The 26,737-nt window shown below is 41.4% G+C and overlaps 1 protein-coding gene across 2 annotated transcripts in view; it reads left to right on the forward strand.

Moving 5' to 3' along the window:
• The first annotated feature begins 276 nt into the window (after nt 1–276).
• tedc1 (tubulin epsilon and delta complex 1) overlaps nt 277–26,737 on the forward strand; it is a 139,639-nt gene continuing 113,178 nt past the window's right edge. For both annotated transcript variants that reach the window (XM_039742173.1, XM_039742172.1), the window contains exons 1-2: nt 277–456; nt 5,092–5,173. In XM_039742173.1, coding sequence (XP_039598107.1) covers nt 334–456; nt 5,092–5,173 — 205 coding nt within the window. In that variant the 5' untranslated portion in view covers nt 277–333. The remainder of the gene's footprint in view (nt 457–5,091; nt 5,174–26,737) is intronic.

A 26,737-nucleotide genomic window follows, 5' to 3' on the forward strand; every position in this document is an offset into this window, starting at 1 on the left:
CCTGCCAACCTTAAATGCACCACGCGTATTTGCATTCCAATCGGGTTAACACGCTGGACTGCAATTGATTTGGGTACAAATAGTTTTCCATATCGATGGAACATTCAAATACAATATTGGAAAATTGCTAAGGAGAGTCCGACCCAGTCCGTTAGAAATTCTGCATTACGTGGACCACCACTGTGGCGGACTGTCCACGAGTAGTCGCTGTGACAGCGGCCACGCTCTGTTACAGCGCGGCGTTAGTGTGTTACCATAGTATCCGCGCCTGCTTCCTCTGCTTTTAAACGAGCGGGAGTATTGCGCGGAAGAGGAGCTGGTGCAGGCTGCAGGATGATGTCTCGGTCGCTAAAAGAAGTCGTGCTGACTTTGTGTCGTTTGTTGTCCCACCTGGGAATTGAAGATGTCCCCAGTCCCGAGCTCTTTCGCCGTGCCAAGTTTAACCGGGCCGATACGGTAAGTTTTAACAGTTTTACAAAGCCGCTTTACCGTCCACAACTAGTGGATACGAAGCAGGATAGCGTTTCTCATTTGAAACATACGGGTGAAAACCCGGGACGTACAAACGATAAATAATGACGTGTCGCGTGTTTATCAACATAAAGCGCCGACTGTTCGGGAAGCTGTGCATTTGGAGGTATGGCTGTTTTTGGAATCCGCACACATTCCAGTGCTGTGCATTTTTAAGTAAATCCATCTATTTCAGTTTAACGCTTGCGTATTCCGGTCGGCACGTTAGCTTAAACTTCGTGATGGACAGGCACCCCATCCGGGTCAGCTAGCAGGATCGTACCCACCATTGAAAACAGACTGTCAAAAATAGACTGGATGAGTAAATAAGAGCGAGCGCGCAGAGATGACGTTATCAGACGGTGTTCTTTTGAGGCCAATAGACTCCGACTGCAGACTAGTGATGGGTCGTTCTTGAACGAATCTTTAATGTGACTCGGATTAGAACGAGTCGTCTCGTGAGAGTGATTCGTTCAGTCGCGCATGTGCATTTGCACAACTTCCAATAGTTTCTGTATTGGAATTATTGATTCACCTGTTTCGAGTCTTCGGGTTTTTCGAGTCGTTCGTTCATCACGTGACAGCCCTATAAGCTTAACCAATGCAGTCTGAGCCGGAAAGAGAATTAACCGAAATGACTCGAAAAAAGATTCGTTCATTTTGCTGAACGAGACTCAAAGGTCCGAGTCGTTAAAATGATCCGAACTTCCCATCACTACAGTGCAGACGAGACACTCTTGAGGCCCACAGGCGTATTCATCAATAATAACCAATTGCAGAGCCACGGCACCATATGTCACCGCAGTTGTAGACACGCAGTTACAGACCAGGAAGTGACGTCTCCGTGGTTTCAGAACTTGACTTCGTAAAATTACTTTTGGAAGGTTTCGGCATGTCTCGGCAAAGCCCGTAAATTAACATCGGGTCAAGGAAATTAAGCGATAAAATTAGAAGGAAAAACAGTACATCAAGCCAAATAATACGTATCATTGGTTCAGAGGGTTTTTGCCATCATGTCGTGTCATACATCAAACTAAACAATACGGATCGTTTCTGTGAAATACACTACAGTATTAACATTTACATTGTGTTCTGGAATATGGGAACCATTTAAATGTCGACAAAATTAAAATAATCAAGATCTGTGTTAATTGAAACGTTTTTCGTTTACATTCATGAAACGAAGTATACAATATTATTATATTTACCATGTTAGAGTTTAGTAATACGTTAATAATAAAAGCGATTACGTTTTTTAAAATGTACTATGCATTTGTGTAATATTATTCTAAACCAATTTAGAATAAACATTTAAGCCAATCTAATATTTTTAAACATGTATGTGAAGAAAGCGGCAAATATATATTCTACACTGAATCATATAATAATTGTCTTATATAGAACTGCTCTAGTTTTTGTCACTTATTATTATAAACGATGGGCCATCAAAAGAAAAAATATAAATACTAATAAGAACACTTTATATAGCACCCTTCCTATGCCCAAAATTCAGAAAGAACAACAGGACCTATATAACATTGGCTACAAATAATATCTTCATTAAGTAAAGATAAATACAGGATATACAAATCATTCAAACAGAGTAAAAGACAATAATGCAGACTAAAATGCAACATATAATACTACAAAAACATCTTGAACAAATAACATAAATTGTGATAAAAATTCAAACCCTGAGTACCTTGACAGATAGACGAGGTAAACTGAAAGAAGGGACAGAATATCAGGTCTGTTTAATGTCTTCCTAAACAAATCAGTCGAAAAAAAATGAATGGAGTCAGCTGATCTCATTAATTTTGGGAGGTCATTCCATAGTCTGGGCGCTATACAGCTGAAGGTCCTGCTGTCACTCACATAGTGCACAAAACACACTATGGGGCACAGAATGAGAGGACCTTAGTGGGCAGGTTAATAACAGAATTTGATATTCAATCCTGTAAGACACAGGGAGCTGTGAAGGTGCAGCAGGATGGCTGTAATGTGTTAATCGGTATCTTAAACCTTGTTTAATGGTTTGAAAGTCATTACATTTGCATCTGCCACTTTGGCAAGTCCTTCAAACTTCGCTTTCTTAACAGTTAACCTGAACAAAATGGTTTAAATAGTCCTTAGCAAGGTCTCAATGTAATTTGTCAGGGAAACATCTTTTCAAGCATCTTCTGTATATACCTAGGCCTTCATGATGTGCCCTTCAATGTCACGGTGATAAGTGTGGAGTGGAGTGGACTGCTACAAAATAGCAGCTACACTTTTTCATTTGTCCTGCATGACTGATGTGCCTCTGAGGTAAAAATTACCATCTGGTTTAAATTTGACTTGTTTCCCATTTATAAAAGTGTTGACCAGCCCCAAGTGCAGATTTATTGTCACATACAGACACAGTTTTATGAATGGATTTGCTTTCACTCCTAAGTTTAATACATAAAATTAACATTTCTCAAACTGTTATGTCAAATGATTCATCAGCTATCAAAGTGTGGTCGGCTGATCTTGTAATTTCATTGAACGTGATGGTTTTTATTGTCGAATTTATGCATTCAATGAACTCAAAGGGATAATTCCTATGTTGCCAACTGTCTGGTATTTTCATGCATTTGGCAACATGATTATGAATTTTCTGGACTGCCAACATAGAACAATTTATTTTCACGGCCAGCAAAGCGTTATCTGTTAAAAGTTTTACCTCATCAGGTGTCACTTGCTTTTCTGCACAAGTTTTTTTCTGTCTTCAAGTTCTTCTTTAGATTCTGTTTTTTTTTTTTTCTTTTTTCATACTGGTATTGGAAAACTACTGTAAAAACCAATTTTTAAAACAGTACAGCTCCAGCATTTCAGGAGTTTCGGTACTGGTATTAATGTCAGTTTTACCTCATTAGGTGTCACTAGCTTTTCTGCACAAGTTTTTTTCTGTCTTCAAGATCTTGTTTAGATGCTGTTTTTTTTTGTCAAAAAACCTTTCAATTGATTTTTAAGTTTTGTGACTGAGTCAATGTAAGGTTTTTGGTTCAAACTGTGATGGTCCACTTTCTAGTCACTCCAAGTTTTCCCTGTTAAAAGCAAGACTGCTTTCAAGTATATTTTGCAAATGACACCATCTGAGTAATTAAAAATGTCTCGCAGAAACACATGCTGCACAGTGCAATGTGTTAAGTCTGTTTAACAAAACATTCCGATGTCATCCATTCTGCTTTAAACCCCAAAGACTGTTTCTTTGATGTACTACTTGAATTCTCCTCAGCTTTTCACTTAGACATGTTTAAAGTGTCAAAGAAACAACAGCATTGACTGTTTTATTCACATAACACATTTTTGCTCAAAACTCACGTTAACTGGGTTGGTAATTGATTAAGTTCAAACTGGTTTTTTTTTTGTTTAAAAGTCAGCACTTCTTGTTAGTGACCTTGTAAAATTTGTGGACAACACTCCTAAAATGTATGAGCGATTGCTCACATGCTCGATGTACAGGGAACATTGCATACTGGTATTGGAAAACTACTGTAAAAAACAATTTTTAAAACAGTACAGTTCCAGCATTTCAGAGTTTCTGTACTGGTATTAAATGTCAGTTTTTCTCTCAATTAGCTGCCCACCTCCTGTCACCCTTTTCCACTGCCCCGACACAAGACACCCCCTGCACCCATCCATCCTTGTCCCTCAACACTTGCTATTGCAGTTGAAGAAAAATGTCCATTTCATAGAATTCACAAAACAAATGACTGACAAACAAGGACAAGTATAAGAAAGGGGTAGACAGGAGGGAATGATCGAACTTATGAGGTCAAAGGATGTGGTGATTTTTGTTGTGTTGTATGTATAGTTCCATGGCAGTGTTTTATTCTAAATGCAGTTTCAGTGATCATGTACAACTGCTTGGTGTCTCATCGTGTTTAAGCTGCTACGGCATACATTGAATTCAGACCTGTAACAGACATACAAAAAAGATATTGTGTTAACGTGATAACGTGTATCTGCATTATTTAATATATAATGCTATTTAAGACAAAGTAAAATAAATTATTTCAATATTCCTTATAGGCCACCATGAGTGAAGTGACCATACTATTTTTTCCAAAATCATCATATTCTTGCATTACAAATGCACTTTTATTATTATAAAGAAGCATTTATTTCTCTTAGCTTTGCATATCATTATACTAAACATTGACCCTGGCAGTGATATATCTCAGGAATCTATTCCCTGTTTTGAATGGTAATTATTGCTTTATTATCAATATATTTGCTTTACTTTTTTCTATTTGATAATATGCTTGAATAAAAACAAATACTTTTACTATTTTTATTATTTGGCCATTGTTATTTGTCTGTGTATGGTGCTGCTGTCATTAGGTAATAATTCTCTTCTTTGGTCCAAATATGACTTTGATTTTCTTATTTGGGTCCTCCTGCTCAAGCCACTGGCCTCTTGTCCCTCCAGTATCTGCTTAAATATTATGTAAGTAAATGGAAGGTTTTGTTGTTTGTTGTTGCCAAAGAGCATGACAGTTTACATTTTCTTAAAGGGCATCACTGGGCATCACTGTCTCTTGTTATTTTTTTCAGACCCCAGATTTTTGGAGACTCCTGTTCAGTGTTTTGAAGAACATTACTCCTTCTGTTACTTTGCCAAGTGAAACTGAATTAGGTGAGTACAGTTTGAGGTGTTGGAAGGTTTAGGCCTCCAATTCCTTACTGCTCATTTCCTGGACTAATTTAAATGTATTCCACTTGTTTCTGGTACATATTCAGTTTATCCCTCTGTTAAAAAATGTATGATGTACTTAGGTCCAGAGTAGAGTTGTTTTACACTGATATATAAAAAGCTTCTTCTATCTGACAGGCTCTCATGAGCATATTCCCATATCCAGTATAAGAGCTAGAGGAGTCCTTGTTCTAAACAAGGTAGAGTTTTCTACAGATAAATGAAAGATAACAAGGAAAATATCAAAAGAACAGGCAATGGGGTCATAGAAAATAAATAAGATTAAGCTGTCTTTGGCTTCACTATACATAATGTAGTAGGGCTGACTGGCATCAAACCCCTACATGGTTCACACAAACCTTTATTATTTCTCATCTTTGTAGGACATCTCTGAATCATGCTCCTTTTGGAACACAGAGTCATGATGTGATTTGTTTAAATTGTAACATTCATAACGCCTACATAACTCAACTTTCACTTTTCTGCTTGTGGATCGAAAGTGGTGAAAAACTGGTTTTCAAAAAATAACCCAAATGTTCACTTTCAACATAACTTATGTAAAGGTGGCCGGGTAAGCAGACAACTTGAGGAGTCAGCAAAAGGTTGGAATAATCTGTTTTAACTGTAACAAAAGAGACAGCTGACAAATGGATCTAACATAAAAGCAGTATTTTAAGAGTTTAGCACTTGGGTAGGTGCTTAGGAGCTCTGTCCTTCATAGTGTCAATTTGGTATCTGATGCCATCTTCTAGGATGGGGTTTTCTTTGGGTGGTGATGCAGAGTCAGTGGTTCTCTTGTGCATTTTTTTTCTTGGATGGGAAGGAGGATTGAGAAGACATTGTTAGCATCAGCACCTATTCTCATCCCGGGGTGGCACTGCATACCTCACTAGAGCCAGGAAGGTGGTCCCCAGATGCGCATGTGTGACAGAGTTGCAGGGAGAAAGCCACTACTGTCCAAGAAAAACATTGCTACCTGTCAAAGGTTTGCCATACACCACCTGGATAAGCCCAGAAGATTTTAAATGTTTAGTGGACGAAAGAGTCCAAACTGTAACTATTTGGTTTGATTTGGAAAAAGCAATCACTGCATTCCAGCATAAGAAACATAACCCATCTGTGAAATACTTTGGGGATTGGTCTCATCCGTTTTGGTAGATGGACGTCTGAGAAGTGTTATTTATTAATTAATTTATTTTTTAAAAAAGGTATCCTGTATTTGCACAACCCAAGGGTTACAGCATATGCAAGTAGAAATGAGCATGACTGGCAGAAAAAAGGCTTAGAAAGAAACGGAAAAGACTGCTAAAGCTTCATCTAAGTCTAAAAAGTCCTCAAGTTCAAGATACAGCCTGGCAGAGACCGACATGGAACAGATAGGCAAAACAATGGCTCTCCTGGGACCTGATGCCGCAGCATCGCCTCCATCCTAGTGTGAAAATGGGAGTGAAAATACAAGTGAGTCGGGCCATGAGACTTTGTGGATTCCAGAAGGTTCATTGGAACTGAAAATGACCTTACTTTCTGCACTGCCAGCTGCCCATTTCGAGCCGACAGCATAATCTCCGGCTGGGCTTGCTACTCCACCCCACGGAGCACAGAGAAGACTGAAACAAAAGTCCGAGCTGAAGGTAAGAATCGCCACAATAATCGCTGCAATAACTACCATATTTGGGGAGGACATAAATGAGATAAAGAGTAATATAAAGAAGATCACAAAGAATATTAGGAAAGATGTAAAGGACATAAACATGACAAATGAGAAGCTGTTTGAGGATATTAAAAACTTGGGGAAATGTTTAAGTAATCACTTTGAGGCAACCTTTAAAGCTATGCTAGAATAAACAGGAAAATGCAGGTAAGTCGGAAAATAAATTTAGAGCACTTGATGCTCAGTTTGAAGACATTAAGCAAGCATTCACGACACATATTGAAATAGTCGAAAAATGGCTTCTGCTACTGACGAAAAAGCAACGGCTACTAAATCTGAATGCAAAGTGTCAGGAGACAGATTAGCTGTCCGGGAAGACTGATATAGAAGAAATATCAGAATTGAAGGTCTCCCTGAAAACCATGAAAGCCAAACCAAGTGAAATTCATTGCTGAATTATTCTCTCAAATAATTAGAGAGGACTTCAAATTAGACACCAGGATATTGGCAGTTTACCACATATATGGATTGAACGCCTCAAAACCTAGAAGCTTCATCATATGCTTCATTGAATTACAGTCAAAGATTAATCTGATGTTCCTCCTCAGAATGAAATGAGATTATATTTGAAAATAACCATATTTGCATATTCCCTGATTTTTCACCATCAGCAGCTGCTAAACACGCCACATTTTACAGCATTAAAGTGTTTACGCAAAGCTGAAATTAGATACAGCATTTTATTATATATTTTATTTCCTTACATGATACTTTAGCGTTTTAATTGTAATTATGCTTGTATATGTATGTAGATACGTTGTGTTTGTGGGTATATATACATATATACTGTATATACAGTAGTGCTGGGCGGTATACCGGTTCATACCAAAAACCATTTATTTTTGTTATGATATGGATTTTTCTTATACCGCAACACCGGTTTAAATTGTCTAAACAATATTCGGAACGTGGCGCAGCTGGAAGCTGTTTAAGGGGGACCTTTACACTGCTACACCGCTAAACACATGCAGTCGAGTACATGCATTAGTGGAGGTGTTGCGCGGGGCGCTCTTTTTCACTGCTACATCGCTAAACAGGCATGCAACAGAGTATGTGTGGTAATGGATGTATTTCGTGGTGAAAATGGACAGAGAACATTCCGAAACTGAAGCTGTAGCAGACGATAAACTTGAATATGATGACACAGAAGAACTTTTGCTGGAAAAAGGAGCCGTGTCTGTTGTCTGGAGATACTTTGGATTTAAAAGGTCGGCTGTGGACCATTATGTTCAAATGTGTGAATACTGTTTCTGTACCACTGGATAATACTGCAAGCCAGGTTGTACTTGTTTTACTTTTTTCAATACTGTGTAATGTACTGGGGTACTGTATAATAGTGTGACGACATGTTGAGTTTATTCTCCACATTTCCACTTTAATCGCGACGCTTATGATGAGAATAAAGTCGACATAGTGACTTTATTCTTGCCATTTCTACTTTATTCTCGCCGTTTGTTGAGATTAAAGTCGATATGTTGACTTTATTTTAGTAATTTGTTATTAAAGTAGAACATCGTAAACTAAACTTCATCATAAACTGAATATTTAATTTACTATATTTTCTCAAACCCCATCACAAGTTATGTAGCATATTAAATGCTTTGTGTTAAGTGTTCCTGGAGCCATGTTAATCGCTATGTGCTTCTTAAACTGACTTTCTCTTGTACTAAGAGGCACAAACAGCACACAGAACACATTAAATTTATGATATTCCTGCTCTGTGAACATTTAGAATGCTAAGATAAATACTTGATATAATTTTCATGATGAAATGCATTAAAGCATGTATTAATCATATGGGGGCACGGTGGCATGGAGGTTGCACTGTTGCCTCGCAGCAGAGGGTCCTGGGTGTTCCCTGCTTTGAATCTGCATGCTTTGCGAGTGGGTTTCTCAGCGTACTTCAGTTTCCTTTCAAAGTCACATAGGATGTGGAGTTTTGTTATGCTCTATTGCCCCTGCTAGTGTATGTATTGCTCGTATTCACCCTGCAGTGTGCTGGTGCCCTGTTCAGGGTTTCCTGCTGCCTCGCACACAATGCTTGCTGGGATGGGCGCAACCCTGAATGGATGGCATAATTAAACATGTATAACAAAGATTTCAAAGTTCAGAACACTAAGTTTATAACTAGTTTTAATTTCACAAAGACGTTTATAGTGTGGTGATTGGTTATGTGGAGAAAGAAAAAGGAAGGATAGGAACTGGGGGTTTGGCACGTCGGACAGAGACAACGCATGCAATAAAGAAAGCCCGCTCAGATGAACATTCATTGAATTCTGCGTTCGTATCTCCTAACACCAGATCTTGAACCCAACATTTACACAATATTTAAGTTAAACCTGTGCAATACCCATTCATACATCAAGTTTTTTGGAGCCTCGTCACACCTGCCATAAAGTTCTCTACACTGAATATACACCTGGGGACCCCTTACTGTGAGGGAGCAGCACTACCGCCACACTACCATGCATGTTTAATACCTGCTTTAATACATTTCACCCTGAAAATGATATCAAGTATTTATCTTGGCATTCTAAATTTTCAGAGAGCAGGAATATCATGAAGTGAATGTATTCTGTGCGGCGATCGCTGCCTGCGCCTCCTCTTAGTGTAGAGAAAGTCAGTTTAAGAAGCGCGTAGCGATTAACAACTGGGTCGGGAATCACTCACCACATCTGGAATGGAGCGGATAGCTAATTCCAGCTTCTGCCTCTGTCTGGAAGATAATTCCTCGCTGAAATTAAGGGGATCTGTTTGAGCAAAGAGTGAGCAGGGCTGACTGGAGGAGGGATCGGGGTCCCTCTCCTTCCACGGTTTCAGTAAGTTCACATGATACACGTGCTCGCTTGGTCGACGATTAGATTGTTTCACCAAATAGTCCACCAGTCCTTTCCTCTCCTTAATTTCCTAAGGGCCTTGCCAGTGGGTGAGCAATTTGGAGTGAGAGGTGGGAATCAATACCATGACTCAATCCCCCGAACAAAACTCCCGGATAGTCATGCCACGATCCTACAGGCGGGCCTGTGCTGCTAGCGCCTCCTACATATGACTTTTTAGAATCGGTCTAATTTTTTCAAATCTATCACGTAACTGTGCGATATATTCTAGTATATTTGTTGAGGGAAAAGCCTCTCCTTCCCAGCCTTCCTTTATGATATCCAATATACCCCTGGTGCTGTTGTCTGCATAACAATTCAAAAGGTGAGAAGCCCGTAGAGGCTTGAGGGACTTCCCGATAGGCAAAGAGAACGAGGGGGAGTAGTTGATCCCAATTCCACCCATCCTCTCTGACCACCTAACGAAGCATCTGCTTAACACAAGAATTACCAGAGCCTCCGAAAAAACTCGTAAATCTGGTCCACCTTAAATCTGTTAGCACCTCCCCGCCAGCATCCTTTGTCCTGTAAATGTGCTGATAAAGACAAGCAGCCGGTTATTCCATCCCCCCACCGACTTAGAACGTGCACAAACTTCTCCCAGCTCATGCCTTGATTGATTATCTGGGAGTGAAGTGGAGCTTTAGAGGGGAAGTAATAGATCGTTATTTGGAACACACGCATTTCATGTGTGTTCCATTTCTACAATAATCTGTGTAAACATATTTTAAAAACAGACACGTTTTTCATATTTTGTAGTAAATGACAAAATGTAGGCATAAACTGTATAATGTATGAAACCTGAAGTCCAAAGATCAAATAACCACAAAAGGTTAAAGGAAAAGACAACAGCTTCCATGGCGTAGCGGTAAGATTTGCTGACTTGTAATCAAGGGGCCACAGGTTCGATTCCCACTGTCTCCTATATTTGCCGTTTTCAGCAGTGAACTGCTCTTATTGTTAATATTATACAGTACACACATGCACTTGGTTTGCGTCTGTAACACACGGTGTACATTTATAGGACTTATTAATGTTACCCTTTTTCACTTTTATTCTCTCTAAATCATAATTACGATGCATACAACCACCCCCCACACTCTAAGGGGGATCTGACGCGGTTAGTTTTTATTTGCAACTGGGAATAACTGGAGATGTGAGTGGTGTTTTGAGTCAATGGAACTGGGCATTCTCTCATGTGGAGAGATAAAAGCTGACACACAGACACTGGCGAATCTGCCTTCTTCGTATCTCACCGTCACTTTATTGAGTTTTCCTGCTCACGCTGAATTAGTATGCAGCTTATGGTCTATGATATCAAAAAAAAAAACAGACATAGGTATATATGATATTCGGAATTATGCTTTTTATGACCTATATAGTACATTTCGGAAAACTTTGTGGCACGGATGCAACATTATTCACATTCATTCGCATAACATCTTACGGTTTGTAATCAGTGACCCCGTGTTTTTTTTTTCCCCCGATCTTGCCAGTCCCCACATGTTGCTGTATGCTGTTTCTTTTGTACTCCGGGACATGCAGAGGAAAGAATAGTACAGAGCAGTAAGTTCAGCGCTATATGCAATTATCAAATTCAAATATTAACAGTTCACACACACACAAAGATCGTCCTTCTTACATTTACAACGTGTGTACCTGTTACAATATACACACTTGTCTCTATACTGTGGTTTCTATTACACACCTGAAAGAAAGAGACAATATATGTGAAAACATCATCGCACTAATGCAATATTATTTGAAAACGAACAGCGTCAGATCGGGAGTGAATTTATGCTGGCGCTGTGTATATGTGTGTATGTATATATACACTGCTCACAAAAATTAAAGGAACACTTTAAAGAAACACATTAGATACATCAGATCTCAATATGAAGTTGGATATCTACACAAATAATGACAGGGCAATGTCTTAGGAACAAAAGGATGCCAAGTCTTTTAATGGAAATAAAAGTTTTCTGCCTACAGAGGGCTCAATTGTGTAGACACCCTAAAATCAGAGTGAAATGAAGATGTGGCAGGCTAGTCCATTTTTTCAAAAACTTAATTTCTGCTACTCAAAATGCTTTTCAGTATCTTGTGTGGCCCCCACGAGCTTGTATGCATGCTTGACAACGTCGGGGCATGCTCCTAATGAGACGACGGATGGTATCTTGTGGCATTTCCTCCCAGATCTGTATGAGGGCATCCCTGAGCTGTTGTACAGTCTGAGGAGCAACCTGGCGCCTAATGGACCAAACATAATGTCCCACAAATGTTCTATTGGGTTTAAGTCAGGGGATCGTGAAGGCCATTCAATTGTTTCAATTCCTTCATCCTCCAGGTACTGCCTGCATACTCTTGCCACATGAGGCCGGGCATTGTCGTGCATTAGGAGGAAACCAGGACCTACTGCACCAGCGTAGGGTCTGACAATGGGTCCAAGGATTTCATCCTGATACCTAATGGCAGTCAAGGTGTCTTTGTCTAGCTTGTAGAAGTCGGTGCGTCCCTCCATGGATATGCCTCCCCAGACCATCACTGACCCACCACCAAACTGGTCATGCCGAATGATGTTACAGACAGCATAAAATTCTCCATGGCTTCTGCAGACCCTTCAACGTCTGTCACATGTGCTCAGGGTGAACCTGCTCTCATCTGTGAAAACACAGGGTGCCATTGGTGGACCTGACAATTCTGGTATTCTATGGTAAATGCCGATCGAGCTCCACTGCGCTGGGTTGTGAGCACAGGGCCCACTAGAGGACATTGGGCCCTCAGACCATCCTCAAGAAGTCTGTTTCTGATTGTTTGGTCAGAGACATTCACACCAGTGGCCTGCTGGAGGTTATTTTGTAGAGCTCTGGAAATGCTCATCCTGTTTGTCCTTGTCCAAAGGAGCAGATACCAGTCCTGCTGATGGGTTAAGGACCTTCTATGGTCCTGTCCAGCTCTCCTAGACTAACTGCCTGTCTCCTGGAATTTCCTCCATGCCCTTGAGAGTGCTGGGAGACACTGCAAATCTTCTGGCAATGACACATATTGATGTGCCATCCTGGAGAAGTTGGATTTCCTGTGCAACCTCTGTAGGGTCCAGGTTTCGCCTCATGCTACCAGTAGTTACACTGACCATAGCGAAATGCAAAACTAGTGAAAAAAACAGTTAGAAAAGATGAGGAGGAAAAATGTCAGTGGCTTCCACCTGTTAAACCATTCCTGTTTTGGGGGTCATCTCATTGTTGCCCATCTAGTACACCTGTTGTTAATTTCATTAACAGCAAAGCAGCTGAAACTGATTAACAACCCCCTGTGCTACTTAACTGACCAAATCAATATCCCAGAAGTTTCATTGACTTGATGCTATACTCTGATTAAAAAGTGTTCCTTTAATTTTTTTGAGCAGTATAGTAATGTGTGTATATATATATATGTGTGCGTGTATGTATATGTGTGTGTGTGTATGTATGTATATATATATATATATATATATATATATATAATGTGCCCCGAATGCCAGCAGGGAATCACCTCCATGCTGCAGGGAGGGCTCCATCTGGCGGCCTGAGGGTATTGGCTGGGATGAGTAACCGGCCATATACCACAATAAATATATACTGTATAATTATATATAAGCCCTCACTGACTCACTCATTACTAATTCTCCAACTTCCTGTGTAGGTAGAAGGCTAAAATTTGGCAGGCTCATTCCTTGCAGCTTACTTACAAACGTTAGGCAGGTTTCATTTTGAAATTCTATGTGTAACAGTCATAACTGGAACCTACTTATGTACATATATACCGGCCATAGCCTGCAGCTCTGTCGCCGTGTGAGGCGGAGTTGCGTCACTTATCGTCACGCCTTCCACGTAATTAAGTGCCTGCCCATATAAGGCCGTCCGTCAGCGGCAATCCAATAGAAACACTCTACCGCTAAATATTCACTGGTTTAGGGCTGTGCTTATGGAAACAAAGATGAGATGGTCAGGGTGGTGTTTGGCACAAACTCAGTGAAACTGCGAGAGAAACTTTAAGTGCCGGTGTTCAGAACACCGGGTCTTAGCTAACATTAAATAAAGCCGTGGACATCGCACAAGATAGCACAAGCACAGCTCAGAACCTTCAATGCATGTAGTCCAAGCGGCTCACGTGAACTGACTGTGAACGTAGTACGCAGACAAAAAGCAAGAGCTCCAAAGAGCGCTGAACAAAAAAGCATTACACAATTGAGAAGGCAGCAAAAGAATATGAAGCGGGTGACGCATACAAGCATATTCATAAGTGCAGCTACTGCGGAAACAAAACACATGGTGGAAAAAGTTACTGTCCAGCTAAAGAAAGACAGTGTAAAATAAAACCCCATGCATGCAGTGTGTGATGTCTCAAATAAAGAGGAAGATGAGCTGTTTATTGATGCAGTAATAAAGGAATCGATGAATGAAACCTGATACAACGGTTGACAAACACGAAATGTAACTTGAACACAGCACATCCTCCAAATACGAACCTGATTGAAAGAAATAATGATAATCAAATCCTTGATGACAGCAACACTCATAACAGTCACAAAACAATTACATTGACAATCATGTTACGTTATTTTTAAAATGTTCCCTTTTCTTTTTCATAACTTCTTTAACACACTACTTCTCCACTGCGAAGCGCGAGTATTATATATATACAGTGGTACCTTGGTATATGTCCTTAATCCGTTCCAGATCCTTGGACTTATACCAAACAAGACTTATACCAATCAAATTTTTCCCATTAGAAATAATGGGAAAATGATTAATTCGCTCCCATGAAAAAAAAATCCTATTGTTATTGGCATATTATACATTGATGGGGTTGTATAAAATAATTTAAACACTGCTTAATACTAAAATCATAAATACAAAAGCAATTAGATGAAATAAATGAAAATGACTTGTCCGATAACAATGAGTTTAATTTTACTGCACAACAAAGGAGAGCGTTACAGCTCTTCCAAAGGAGCCTCTTCAGGCAAATGTGAAGCACTGCCGTTGTTCTTCTTCTGGCAGTCTTCAAACCAAATACCTAAAGCAGATTCCATCCAGACTACTGCCTTATTACATCCACTTACAACTCGTTTTGCACCCTGGTTAAAAGGACACTGCAGCCGTAAATCTTATATTCCTTTCCTACTTTTTAAATAAAAGAATCGTAGCCTTCAACAAATCCAAACGCTTACCTTTTCGCAATCATTAACATCTTCCGTTTGCACTTGGGCACGGCCCCTGAAGCAGTAGCAGATCGTTTTGGAGCCATAATGAAGGGCTTGACTATGCACAAAGATAAACACAAAAGAGCACAAAAGTTAACTCTTTACACAGCGAAACACGTTGATGCTGAATGAGCAAGACGAGACTTCCTGGTTAACACTGCATTCAGCACGCAGGAACTTAACTGCATGCTCTGATTGGTTAGCTTCTCAGTCAGGAGAACTTAACTGCGTGCTCTGATTAGTTAGCTTCTCAGTCATCTGCCAATAGCGTCCCTTGTATAAAATCAACTGGGCAAACCAACTGAGGAAGCATGTGCAGGAAGTAAAAAGACACATTGTCCACAGAACTCGCAAAGCAGCGGAAAATCTGCGTGATATATTTAGTTATGCTTTCATATAAAATCCACGATAGAGTGAAGCTGCGAAAGTCGAAGCACGATATAGTGAGGGATTACTGTACAGGTTGAAGGCGCGCGCCCGGTATACCACACGTGTTGTTCTAGCACACGAGTCAGTATTCCAAACAAAGGTCGATACCAAGCAAAATATTTTGCCTCTAAACAGGACGTATACCAAGTTGGACTTATTCCAAAGCAGACGTATACCGAGGTACCACTGTATATATATATTTATATATATATATATATATATATATATATACACTGTATATTGTGGACTTGAACCCGGACACAGACAGGCGGACATCTTAATTTCACCCAACACACGTTTATTTTACAAATATTTACAAGTTGACCTCACGTGCACCCCCAGTGCCTGCAGCACCGATCCCCCAAAGTCCAGGCCACACAGTCCTTCGTGCCTCTCTCTCTTGGCCACCTCCAGTCCTCTCTCCAGCTCTGTCCACTTCCACCCGACTTCTGCCATTGACTGAAGGGAGGCGGCCCCTTAAATAGGAACCCGGATGGGCTCCAGCTGCTTCCCGGCACTCCTCCGTAAACACACCCCAGCACTTCCGCCACTCCAGGGTTGTTCAGGCACTGGGGCGCCGCCTGGCGTTGGCCACAAGTCCCTACAGGGCTGGGCTTCTAAGCCCTTTACCCGTGGCCCCCAACATAACCAGGCCGGACGCCCCTTCGCGGTCTGGAGGAGGTACAAGCCCTCCTCCGGTCCTCCTGGGCGATACCACAGTGCCCCACCGCTAGCGAAGACATGTTGGTCCGAGCGGCACTTCCCGAAAGGGCTGCATGTCCTCAAGAGAGGGTCCTACTATGTCCCCAGGGTCCAACACGGCACCCTGGGACACCCTACTTCGGCACCCCCTCCGATGCCAACGTGCCCCTCTGGTCTGCGCTGCTCTCGCCTCCACCGTCCCTGCCAGCCAGGGCACCATCCGCTCTCCATTCCAGGAGGGCAAGTTCCCAACGACGTTGGCTCCAGCGCTCGTCGGGGCTTCGGGATTGTAAAAAGAGAAAAGGGAGGGCCAGAAGCACTGCCTGGACACTCACCCCGAGCGTCCTGTCGGTTTCCGTACCGGCAGTGCTCTCCCCACTTACCGACAGCCCACGACTTGCCTGTCTGCCTCCTCCGCCACAGGTTCCATGCCCGTCCGTCCATCTTAGGCGGGACCGCTCTCGCAGGCGGTTCCTCCACCTGCCCAGGGGTTTCCCTCTCCCTCCGCAGAGGACGGCCCTTCACTGGACGTGCGCACCCAGCGACACGTCCCATCCTATTGGAGGAACCGGCATTCACCCCTCGGTTCCTCCTTCTCCTCTTGGACGCCCTGACGGTCTGGGTCTGAGCATGGTGAATTCAGCCCCGTCTGCGTCCCTGCAGAGCGACAGGAGACTGCTGCGGGCTTGGAGTGCAGGGCGCTAGGACCCAGGGCACTCATCAGCCCCTGTCCTGCCAGCCCGTGCGGACTCGCTCTCCTTACTCCGCAGGCAGTCTGCACTGCCGCATCCGCTGTTAGAGAATTGCCTACTTGTTGCCGGTCCTCCTTATTAAAGTCACGGCCGTTTTCGGCGAATCCCCCGCTCATTCTTTACGGGGACGGCAAAACGTACCTTCCCCGCGGTACTCTGTCGGCCAAAGGCTCCAGCGTTGCGCCGATCCTCTGCGTCACACGGAGTCTCTCCCGACGCGTCCGCCTTTCCCTTCAGCTGCTCCAGCCGGACGACGAGAGTACCCAGCATCTGTAATAAAGGCGACTCTGTGGGCCGAAGGCACTCCTCCAGGCTCGCGCAGAGCTGACGACGGAACCAGGAAGACAGACATCGGTGGGCTTACCTGTCCATCAGCCGCACGCGTCGTCTGCCTCCTGTGGACCACTCCCTCTGGTCCAATCGGGTCTCCTCTCGGCATGAGACTGGCGTTCCTTGGTCCCACCTCTGTACCGTCATTGGCAGGCACACAAGACACACCGGCCAATCCCGTGCCTGTCAGTGGGCGGGACATCCGGCCTGCGGCCATCTTGGCTCTTTCCTCTCCAGTGCGGCGGCATGCTGGCTCTTCGGGTTGCAGCGTCTCCCTCTCAGCAGCTCTCCCAGCTGCTGCTGCATTAACGAGGTGCCTTGTCGAAGACAAAACACACGCGGCCTCACAGGGCCTTTTGCCAGCAAGCAGGGAACTTACCTCCCGGGTCCTGTCTGTCCGGGGAAATGTCCCCGGCATGGCCTCGCCAGGCGACATGCCGTCCCGGGCGCCTTCTGTCGCGACGTGCTCACGGGAGCCCACTGCACTCCAGCAACGCCCATTATCCTTCCTCCGCACCTGGGGAGCTTGGCCATAATGCGGACCGGCGGTGGTCCGTGGGGTGAACTGCTCCCGCGGGGTTGAGCACGCGCCACTCCTGCGACGAGTGTGTGGGGTCCGCTGCTGCGCCGGGCTGTCCACAGAAAAATGTTTTACTGATGCAGGTCCCTGTCTTGCACCAGACGGGCCATCCAAACGACTACGCCACTGTGGACTTGAACCCGAACACAGACAGGTGGACATCTTAATTTCACCCAACACATGTTTATTTTACAAATATTTACAAGTTGACCTCACATGCTCCCATAGTGCCTCCAGCACCGATCCCCCAAAGTCCAGGCCACACAGTCCTCCGTGCCTCTCTCTCTTGGCTGCCTCCAGTCCTGGTGTGGCGGAAGTTCTGGGCTCCAGGGTTGTTCAGGCACTGGGGCGCCGCCTGGTGGTGGCCACGGGTCCCTACAGGGCTGGGCTTCTAAGCTCTTTACCCGTGGCCCCCAACATAACCAGGGCGGACACCCCCTCGCGGTCTGGAGGAGGTACAAGCCCTCCTCCGGTCCTCCTGGGCGTCCCGGAGGAGGTACAAGCCCTCCTCCGGTCCTCCTGTGATATTTCAGTTTTTCTTTTTTAATAAATCTGCAACAATTTCAAAAATTCTTTTTTTTTGTCTGTCAATATGGGGTGCTGTGTGTACATTAATGAGAAAAAAAATAATTTAAATGATTTTAGCAAATGGCTGCAATATAACAGAGTGAAAAATTGAAGGGGGTCTGAATACTTTCCGTACCCACTGTATATTATATATACACACACATACATATATATCAGCGCTTCCCGATTCATTTTACCCTCGCACCCCCTGTGACGGACGATGCCGATTTCGCACCCCCTTGGTTTGAGAAGAAGTATGAGAAAATATGAGGTTAACACAGAAAAACAGATCACCAATTGAAGCTTTATGAATAATGGATACTTTATTCGCCATCAATAATTGTTTTAGTAAAGCCATACTCAGTGTAATCCTCTTTCCATTTTCTAATTTCTTCGCGACTAGCCATGATTAAATGAACGGTAAAAAAGTAAGAGCGTTTAACGGTGACTTATTGAGGCAGGTAGGCGAGAGCACAATAGCACGTGGGCTTGATGTAGTGTGCGTCAAGTCGATCTAAAATGTGCGATCAGATTCGAAAAAATATATCTTTTCAAGTTCTATTTGGATATAAGTAGGTTCTATTTAGTTGACAGAAATATCTTTGGTAGGAATGTAAGTTGAATTTAGTCTTTACATTTCTATGGTGAAGAAAAATGTATGCAATGATGACTACATTTAACTTACATTCCTACCAAAGATATTTCTGTCGACTAAATAAAAATTACTTATATTTAAAATTTAAATAGAACTTGAACAGATACGATAGTTCATAATACCCACTGCACATAAGAGTGGAAGTCATCTGTTTTAAAAACAGCGTATTGCACTAATATGAATGCCCATTTAATTATTTAGGAATCTATACTAATAAAATGCAAAGCCCTCACTCACTCACTCACTCACTCACTCATCATTAATTCTCCAACTTCCCGTGCAGGTAGAAGGCTGAAATTTGGCAGGCTTATTCCTTACAGCTTACTTACAAAAGTTGGGCAGGTTTCATTTCAAATTCTACGCGTAAGGGTCATAACTGGAAGCTATTTTTCCATATAATGTAATGGAGTTGAGTTGGAGATGGCCGTGGGGGGCGGAGTTTCGTGTGACATCATCACGCCTCCTACGTAAGTACGTAGAGAACAAGGAAGAACTCCAAACAGCGATGAGCACAAAACGCCATTTCACAATTGAGAAGGCAGAAAAACATTATGAAGCAAATGATGCATACAAGCATATTCATAAGTACAGCTACTGCGGAAACAAAGCACGGCGTGAACCGTAAGTTTATATTAAATTAAGTTCATAGACAGGCTGCCACTAGCGTTTGTAATTTAGTGCCTGCCCATATAAGGCCGCCCATCAGCGGCAATCCAATACAAACACTGCCGGTAAATATTCACGGGTGAAGGACTGTGCTTATGCAGAGGAAGATGAGATGGTCAGGGTGGTGTTTGGCACAAACTCATTGAAACTGCGAGAGAAACTTTTAAGTGCCGGGTCTTAGCTGACATTACACGAGATGGCACCAGCACAGCTGGGAACCTTCGATGCAAGAACACCAAGCAGCTCACGGAACTGACGCAGTGCACAGACAAAAGCAACAGTTCCAAAGAGTGCTGAACAAAACCGAATTACACAATTGAGAAGGCAGCAAAAAATATGAAGCGCCTGATACATACAATCATATTCATAAGTGCAGCTACTGCGAAACAAAGCACACGGTGGAAAAAGTGAATGTCCCGCTAAAGGAAGACAGTGTAAAAAAACCCGTGCATGCAGTTTGTCACATTCAGATAAAGAGGAAGACGAGCTGTTTATTGATGCAGTAAGAAACTAATCGATGAATGAAACCTCTTATCTTTACAACGATTGACAAACACGGAATGTAACTTGAACACAACACATCCTACAAATACGAGCCTGATTGAAAGAAATAATGATAATCAAATCCTTGATGACAGCAACATTCAATAACACTCACAAAACAATTACTGTATATTGACAATCATGTTACGCTATTTTTAAAATGTTCCCTTTTTCATAACTTCTACTTCTCCACTGCGATACGCTGGTATATATATAAATGTATATATATACCCCGATCTACAATACATACTAGCATAGACAAGCCACACGCTGTGGCGCAATTGTAGAGTCTTCGCCTCTAACGCCGACATTCGAGGTTCGATTCCCGAGAGGGATGCACTGAGTATGTACGCGCTACCGATTCATTTTACCTTCGATCTCCTTGGTTTGGGACGTATGAAAAATATTAGGTTAACGCAGAATCATGTTACGCTATTTTTAAAATGTTTCCCTTTCTTAGCACAAGCACAGCTGAGAAGCTTGATGCATGTACTCCATAACGTTAAAAATAACGATTTAATCACACTTTCAATTCCAAGCAAACGGAACTTTTGTCAATGCATGATTTCCTGGTACATCCATTACACTGATGCACACATCACAGCTACAAAAATGTTAGAGTCGGAATAAAGCGCGCTCCTACGACTGATCATTTCGACTACCCGATAAGCCTTGATAAAAGCATGGTTTTGTGCACACTGAAAAGCAAGCAAAATTAGATGCATTACAGAAAGCGGACTTTGTGGCTCTTACTGGGGATCATTGGACTTCGTGACCGTTAGTAATTCTAATTACATCTAATTACAAAATGTTCAATGATCACACTGTTTTAGCCTAATGTACAAAATAATTTTGGCTAATGTTACTCAGAGTTTAAAGAGTAAGCTGGTCAAATTACCTTTTATGTTTCTGACTTATTTTTTTAAGAAGAAAAACTGCACTTTATGTTGAAATTTTGGTTATTATTATTTAAAGACAATACTATTCTGAAAATGTACTTAAAGTACTTAAACTACCACTTTATTTTTAAGTCTGCCCAATTTTAACCAGGGATGATATTTTTGTTTCTGTTTTGAATTCAAATGCAGTTTAAAAGCTTTTTTTCAGAAATTAAAACAGCTTCAGTTTACAATATTCATGTCCATGTCTATTATTTGATTCTGTCGCCCACTAAAACCCTTTTAAATTAAAAAAAAAATTTGCATTTGGGGCAAATTTACGTGCGATTACATACGATTAATCAAGATTAATTCTTACACAGCCTCTAATTAATTGGATTAATTTTTTTAATCGAGTCCCACCCCTAATATATATATATGTAGATTTGTATATATATATATGTGTATATACAGTATGTATATATGTGTGTGTGTATATATACAGTATATATATGTATATGTGTATGTGTATATATATGTGTATGTATATATATATATATATATATATTCATATATATGTATATATATGTTTATATATGTGTCTGTGTGTGTGTGTGTGTGTGTATATATATATATATATATATATATATATATATATATATATATATATATATATATATATATATATATATATGCCAGCAACACTCATGACAATGACAAAACAATTACATTGTCAATCATGTTACGTTATTATTAAAATGTTTCCTTTTCTTTTTACTTCTCCGCTGCCAATCACAGGTATTTTGCTATATATATATATATATGTATGTATATATATATATATGTATATAAATAGATAGATATGACAACAACCCTCATATCAATGACAAAACAATTACATTAACAATCATCTTACGTTATTTTTAAAATGTTTGCATTTCTTTTTCATAACTTCTTTAACACACTACTTCTCCTCTGCGAGGCGCGGGTATTCTGCTAGTCTATACTAATAAAAGGCAAAGCCCTCACTGACTCACTCACTCACTCACTCATCACTAATTCTCCAACTTCCCGTGTAGGTAGAAGGCTGAAATTTGGCAGGCTCATTCCTTACAGCTTACTTACAAAAGTTGGGCAGATTTCATTTTGAAATTCTACGCGTAATGGTCATAAATGGAAGCTATTTTTCTCCATATAATGTAATAGTAACTTTCTCAAGTTAAATAAAGAGAAAACTGAAATCTTAGTGATTGGCAATAATGTATACAATGAGGCTATTAGAAATAAACTGGATATATTAGGATTAAAAGTCAAGACGGAGGTAAAAAGCTTAGTGGTAATTGTTGACTGTAATCTAAATTTTAAATCGCATATTAATCAGATCACTAGGACAGCATTTTTTCACTTAAGAAACATAGCTAAAGTTAGACCTCTTATATAACTGAAAGATGCTGAGAAATTAGTTCACGCGTTTGTTTTCAGTCGACTAGATTACTGTAACGCACTCTTCTCAGACTACCCAAAAAAGACATAAATCGTTTGCAACTAGTGCAGAATGCAGCTGCTAGAATCCTAACTAGGAAAAGAAAGTCCGAGCACATTTCTCCAGTTTTGATGTCACTACATTGGTTAAATGTGTCATTCAGGATTGACTTTAAAATTCTGCTTATCTATACTAATAGAAGGCAAAGCCCTCACTCACTCACTCACTCACTCATCAGTAATTCTCCAACTTCCCGTAGGCTGAAATTTGGCAGGCTCATTCCTTACAGCTTACTTACAAAAGTGGGGCAGGTTTCATTTCGAAATTCTACACGTAATGGTCATAACTGGAACCTATTTTTCTCCATATACGGTAATGGACGTTAGCTTGACGGCCGTGGGGGGGTGGAGCTGCGTGTGACATCATCACGCCTCCCACGTAATCACGTGAACTGACTGTGACCGCAGTACGTAGAAAAGAAGGAAGAGCTCCCAAAGAGCATGGAAGAAAAAGGCTGAATACTTTATTCGCGAGATACAAGTTTAATGAGAAGACACGAGGTATAAACGAGACTTTGGATCACTTTGTAACGGAGTAAAAATTGCTGTAGCGAGAAACTTTTAAGTGCCGAGTCTTAGCTAACATTAAATAAAGCCGTGGACATTGCAACATCACGCAAGAGAGCAGCTCACGTGAACTGACAACGCAGTACGAGTGATCACTTCCATGCATCAAACCTGTTCAAAAAACGCGATTACACAATTGACAAGGTAGGAAAAGAATATGCTCCGAAGTTGAGCTCCACAGCTAACGCGGTCTTGCGGAAGCAACTTCATCATGCTGCCACCAAATACTCACAGAAAAATCCACAAGTTAATACACACGCTGTCTCTAGAGTTTCTCCACACTCAATGTATTCCTTGCATCCCCTTTATACCCTCTGATCTCCCATTTCAATTCAGATGCCTCCAATTTCCAGTAAGGCTCTGCTACGAGATGACAAGTAATAAATCTCAGGGACAGACCCTACAAAACGATGCCATTGATTTCAGGGAAGATTGCTTTTCTCCTGGACAACTATACGTTGCATTCTGAAGAGTGAGCTTGCGCTGCTTCGTCATATTCCAACCGGAGTGCAGCCAGAAACTTTTAAGTGCCGGGTCTTAGCTAACATTAAATAAAGCCGTGGACATCGCAACATCACACGAGAGCAGCTCACGTGAACTGACTGAACGCAGTACGAGTGATCACTTCCATGCATCAAACCTGTTCAAAAAACGCATTACACAATTGACAAGGTGATAGCTTTATATGTTGTTCGTTTATAAAACAGCGGAGAAACTGTAAAGGCTGTTTCAGAAAAAAACAGCTGAGCATCTTATATGAGCAGGCAGTCAGCTAATCAAGGGAATCAATAAATATCTATAATTGTAATAAACAAAAAATAACGTACAAGCAGCGGATTAAATAAAGGAAATGGGCACCTAAATAGTAAAGTAAGTCTCGAATAGCTACACAATAACTATAAGAATCGTAATAAACGAACAATAAAACAGTACAGAACCGCGAAGCAAGGAGAAACGATGGCCTTATGGCGTTCGTTTATAAAGCAGTGGAGAAGCTGTGTGAAGGCAGCTGCACAAAAAAACAGCAGAGCGCCACACTCTGAATGTATTTGTGGCATCACCGTTATACCCTCTGATCTCCCATTTCAATTGAAATGCCTCAAATTTCCAGAATTCTCTGCTTCACGATGACAATTAATAAGTCTCAGGGACACACCCTACAAAAGGTTGCCATTGATTTGATTTGTCCTCCTGGACAAAACTATACATTGCATTCTCAAAAGTAATCTCAGTGCACAACTTGGTCATATTACAACCGGACTGCTGAAGTGACAACATGGTATACAAACAGATCCTTAACAGATAGTTATTGGTATATTTTCCCTCAGTTTAAAAAGGTTTTCTTTTCTTCTTAATAAAAATTTAAAAGCAGTTCTTCGTCAGCTAAGCACGGGATTTTGCTATATACAGTATATATATATATATATATATATATATATATATATATATATATATATATGTAGATATATATGTATGTATGTATGTGTGTGTATATATATATATATATATATATATATATATATATATAGATATATATATATATATATAGATATATATATAGATATGTATTGTGGAAACGACACAGACAGGCGGACATGTTGTAATTCACCACCACACGTTTATTTACACAGTTATTTACAAATGATATGGTCACACAGACCCAGTCCAAAGTGCACAAACCCCAATAATCACACTCAGTCCTGGCCACAAATGCCTTCTTCGGGCCGCCTCCACACCTCTTCTGCCTTGTCCTCCTTCCACCCGACTCTAGCCCTGAATGAATGGAGACGGCCCCTTTTAAACAGTCCCCGGATGAGCCCCAGGTGTTCCCGGTATTCCTCCTCTGGCCATGCCCCAGCGTGGTGGAAGTGCCGGCTGTCCTCCCAGCAGCTCTCTGGGTGCCGTCCTAAATCTTCCCCCCAGCACTTTCTGGTGTGGCGGAAGTGCTGGGGTAACAGGTCCCCAAGGCATTGGGGCGGTGACCATGGGCCCCTACAGGGTGGAGCTTCCATGCCCTGTACCCATGGCCCCCAGAGCAACCAGGAAGGCGGCCCCCATGTGATCCAGGGTGGGCTCTGACCCTCTTCCGGTCCCTCACAATATCCCGGCCGGGTCGTTGCCCCTGGCATCCCTGACAGTATATATATGTGTATATATATGTGGATATGTGTGTATATATATATATATATATATATATATATATATATATATATATATATATATATATATATATATATATATATATATATATATATATATACTGTATATATATATATATATATATATATATATATACTGTATATATATTTTGGCATCCGGCCGGGACGCCCAGGAGGACCAGAGGGGGGCTTGTACCTCCTCCAGACTGCGAGGGGGCGTCCGCCCTGGTTATGTTGGGGGCCACGGGTAAAGAGCTTAGAAGCCCAGCCCTGTAGGGACCCGTGGCCACCGCTAGGCGGCGCCCCGGTGCCTGAATATCCCTGGAGCCCAGCACTTCCACCACACCAGGAAGTGCTGGAGGGAAGACAACTGGGGACACCCGGACGGCTTCCGGGTTCGCAGCCGGCAGTTCCGCCACACTGGGGCGTGGTTACGGAGGAGTGCCGGGAAGCAGCTGGAGCCCATCCAGGTTCCTATTTAAGGGGCCGCCTCCCTCCAGTCAATGGTGGAAGTCGGGTGGAAGAGAGACGGAGCTGGAGAGAGGACTGGAGGCGGCCAGAGAGGCAGTTGGACTGTGTGCCCTGGACTTTGGGGGAACGGTGCTGGAGGTTTATTTGTAAATAAACAGTGTGTGGTGGATCCAACAATGTCCGTCTGTGTGTGTCCGGGTTCAAGTCCACAATTATATATATATGTGTGTGTATGCATGTATGTATGTGTATATATATATGTATGTGTATGTGTGTATATATGTATATTTATCTGTATGTATATATAGGTATGTGTAGATATGTGTATATGTAGATATGTTTATATGTTTATATGTATATATGTATATGTATATATGTTTATATATATATGTGTGTGTGTGTGTGTGTATATATATATATACATGACAGCAACAATCATAACAGTGACAAAACAATTACATTGACAATCATGTTATGTTATTTTTAAAATGTTTCCTTTTCTTTTTCATAACTTCTTTAACACACTACTTTTCCGCGCTTCGCTAGTGGATAGATAAATTAAGATTTTGTACAAATAATGTTTTTCATTTTTCTTCCTCAATGGATTCTATACCCCCAGCAACAGCTGCTCGCACCCGAAAGGATATATATATGTATATATGTGGATGTATGTGTATGTGGAAAATGTGAATAAAAAAAGAAAAAAGCAAGTTATAAATCCTCCTCAAATATTATTTCATTGCAGACAGTAGGAACACAAAATAATTCATGTTTTTTTTGTCAACATCATTTGATTTGTAAATAAATATCCATTCTTGCCATTCAGGTTTGCAA

The sequence above is a fragment of the Polypterus senegalus genome, chromosome 18, assembly GCF_016835505.1.
Source record: "Polypterus senegalus isolate Bchr_013 chromosome 18, ASM1683550v1, whole genome shotgun sequence".
NCBI lineage: Eukaryota > Metazoa > Chordata > Cladistia > Polypteriformes > Polypteridae > Polypterus > Polypterus senegalus.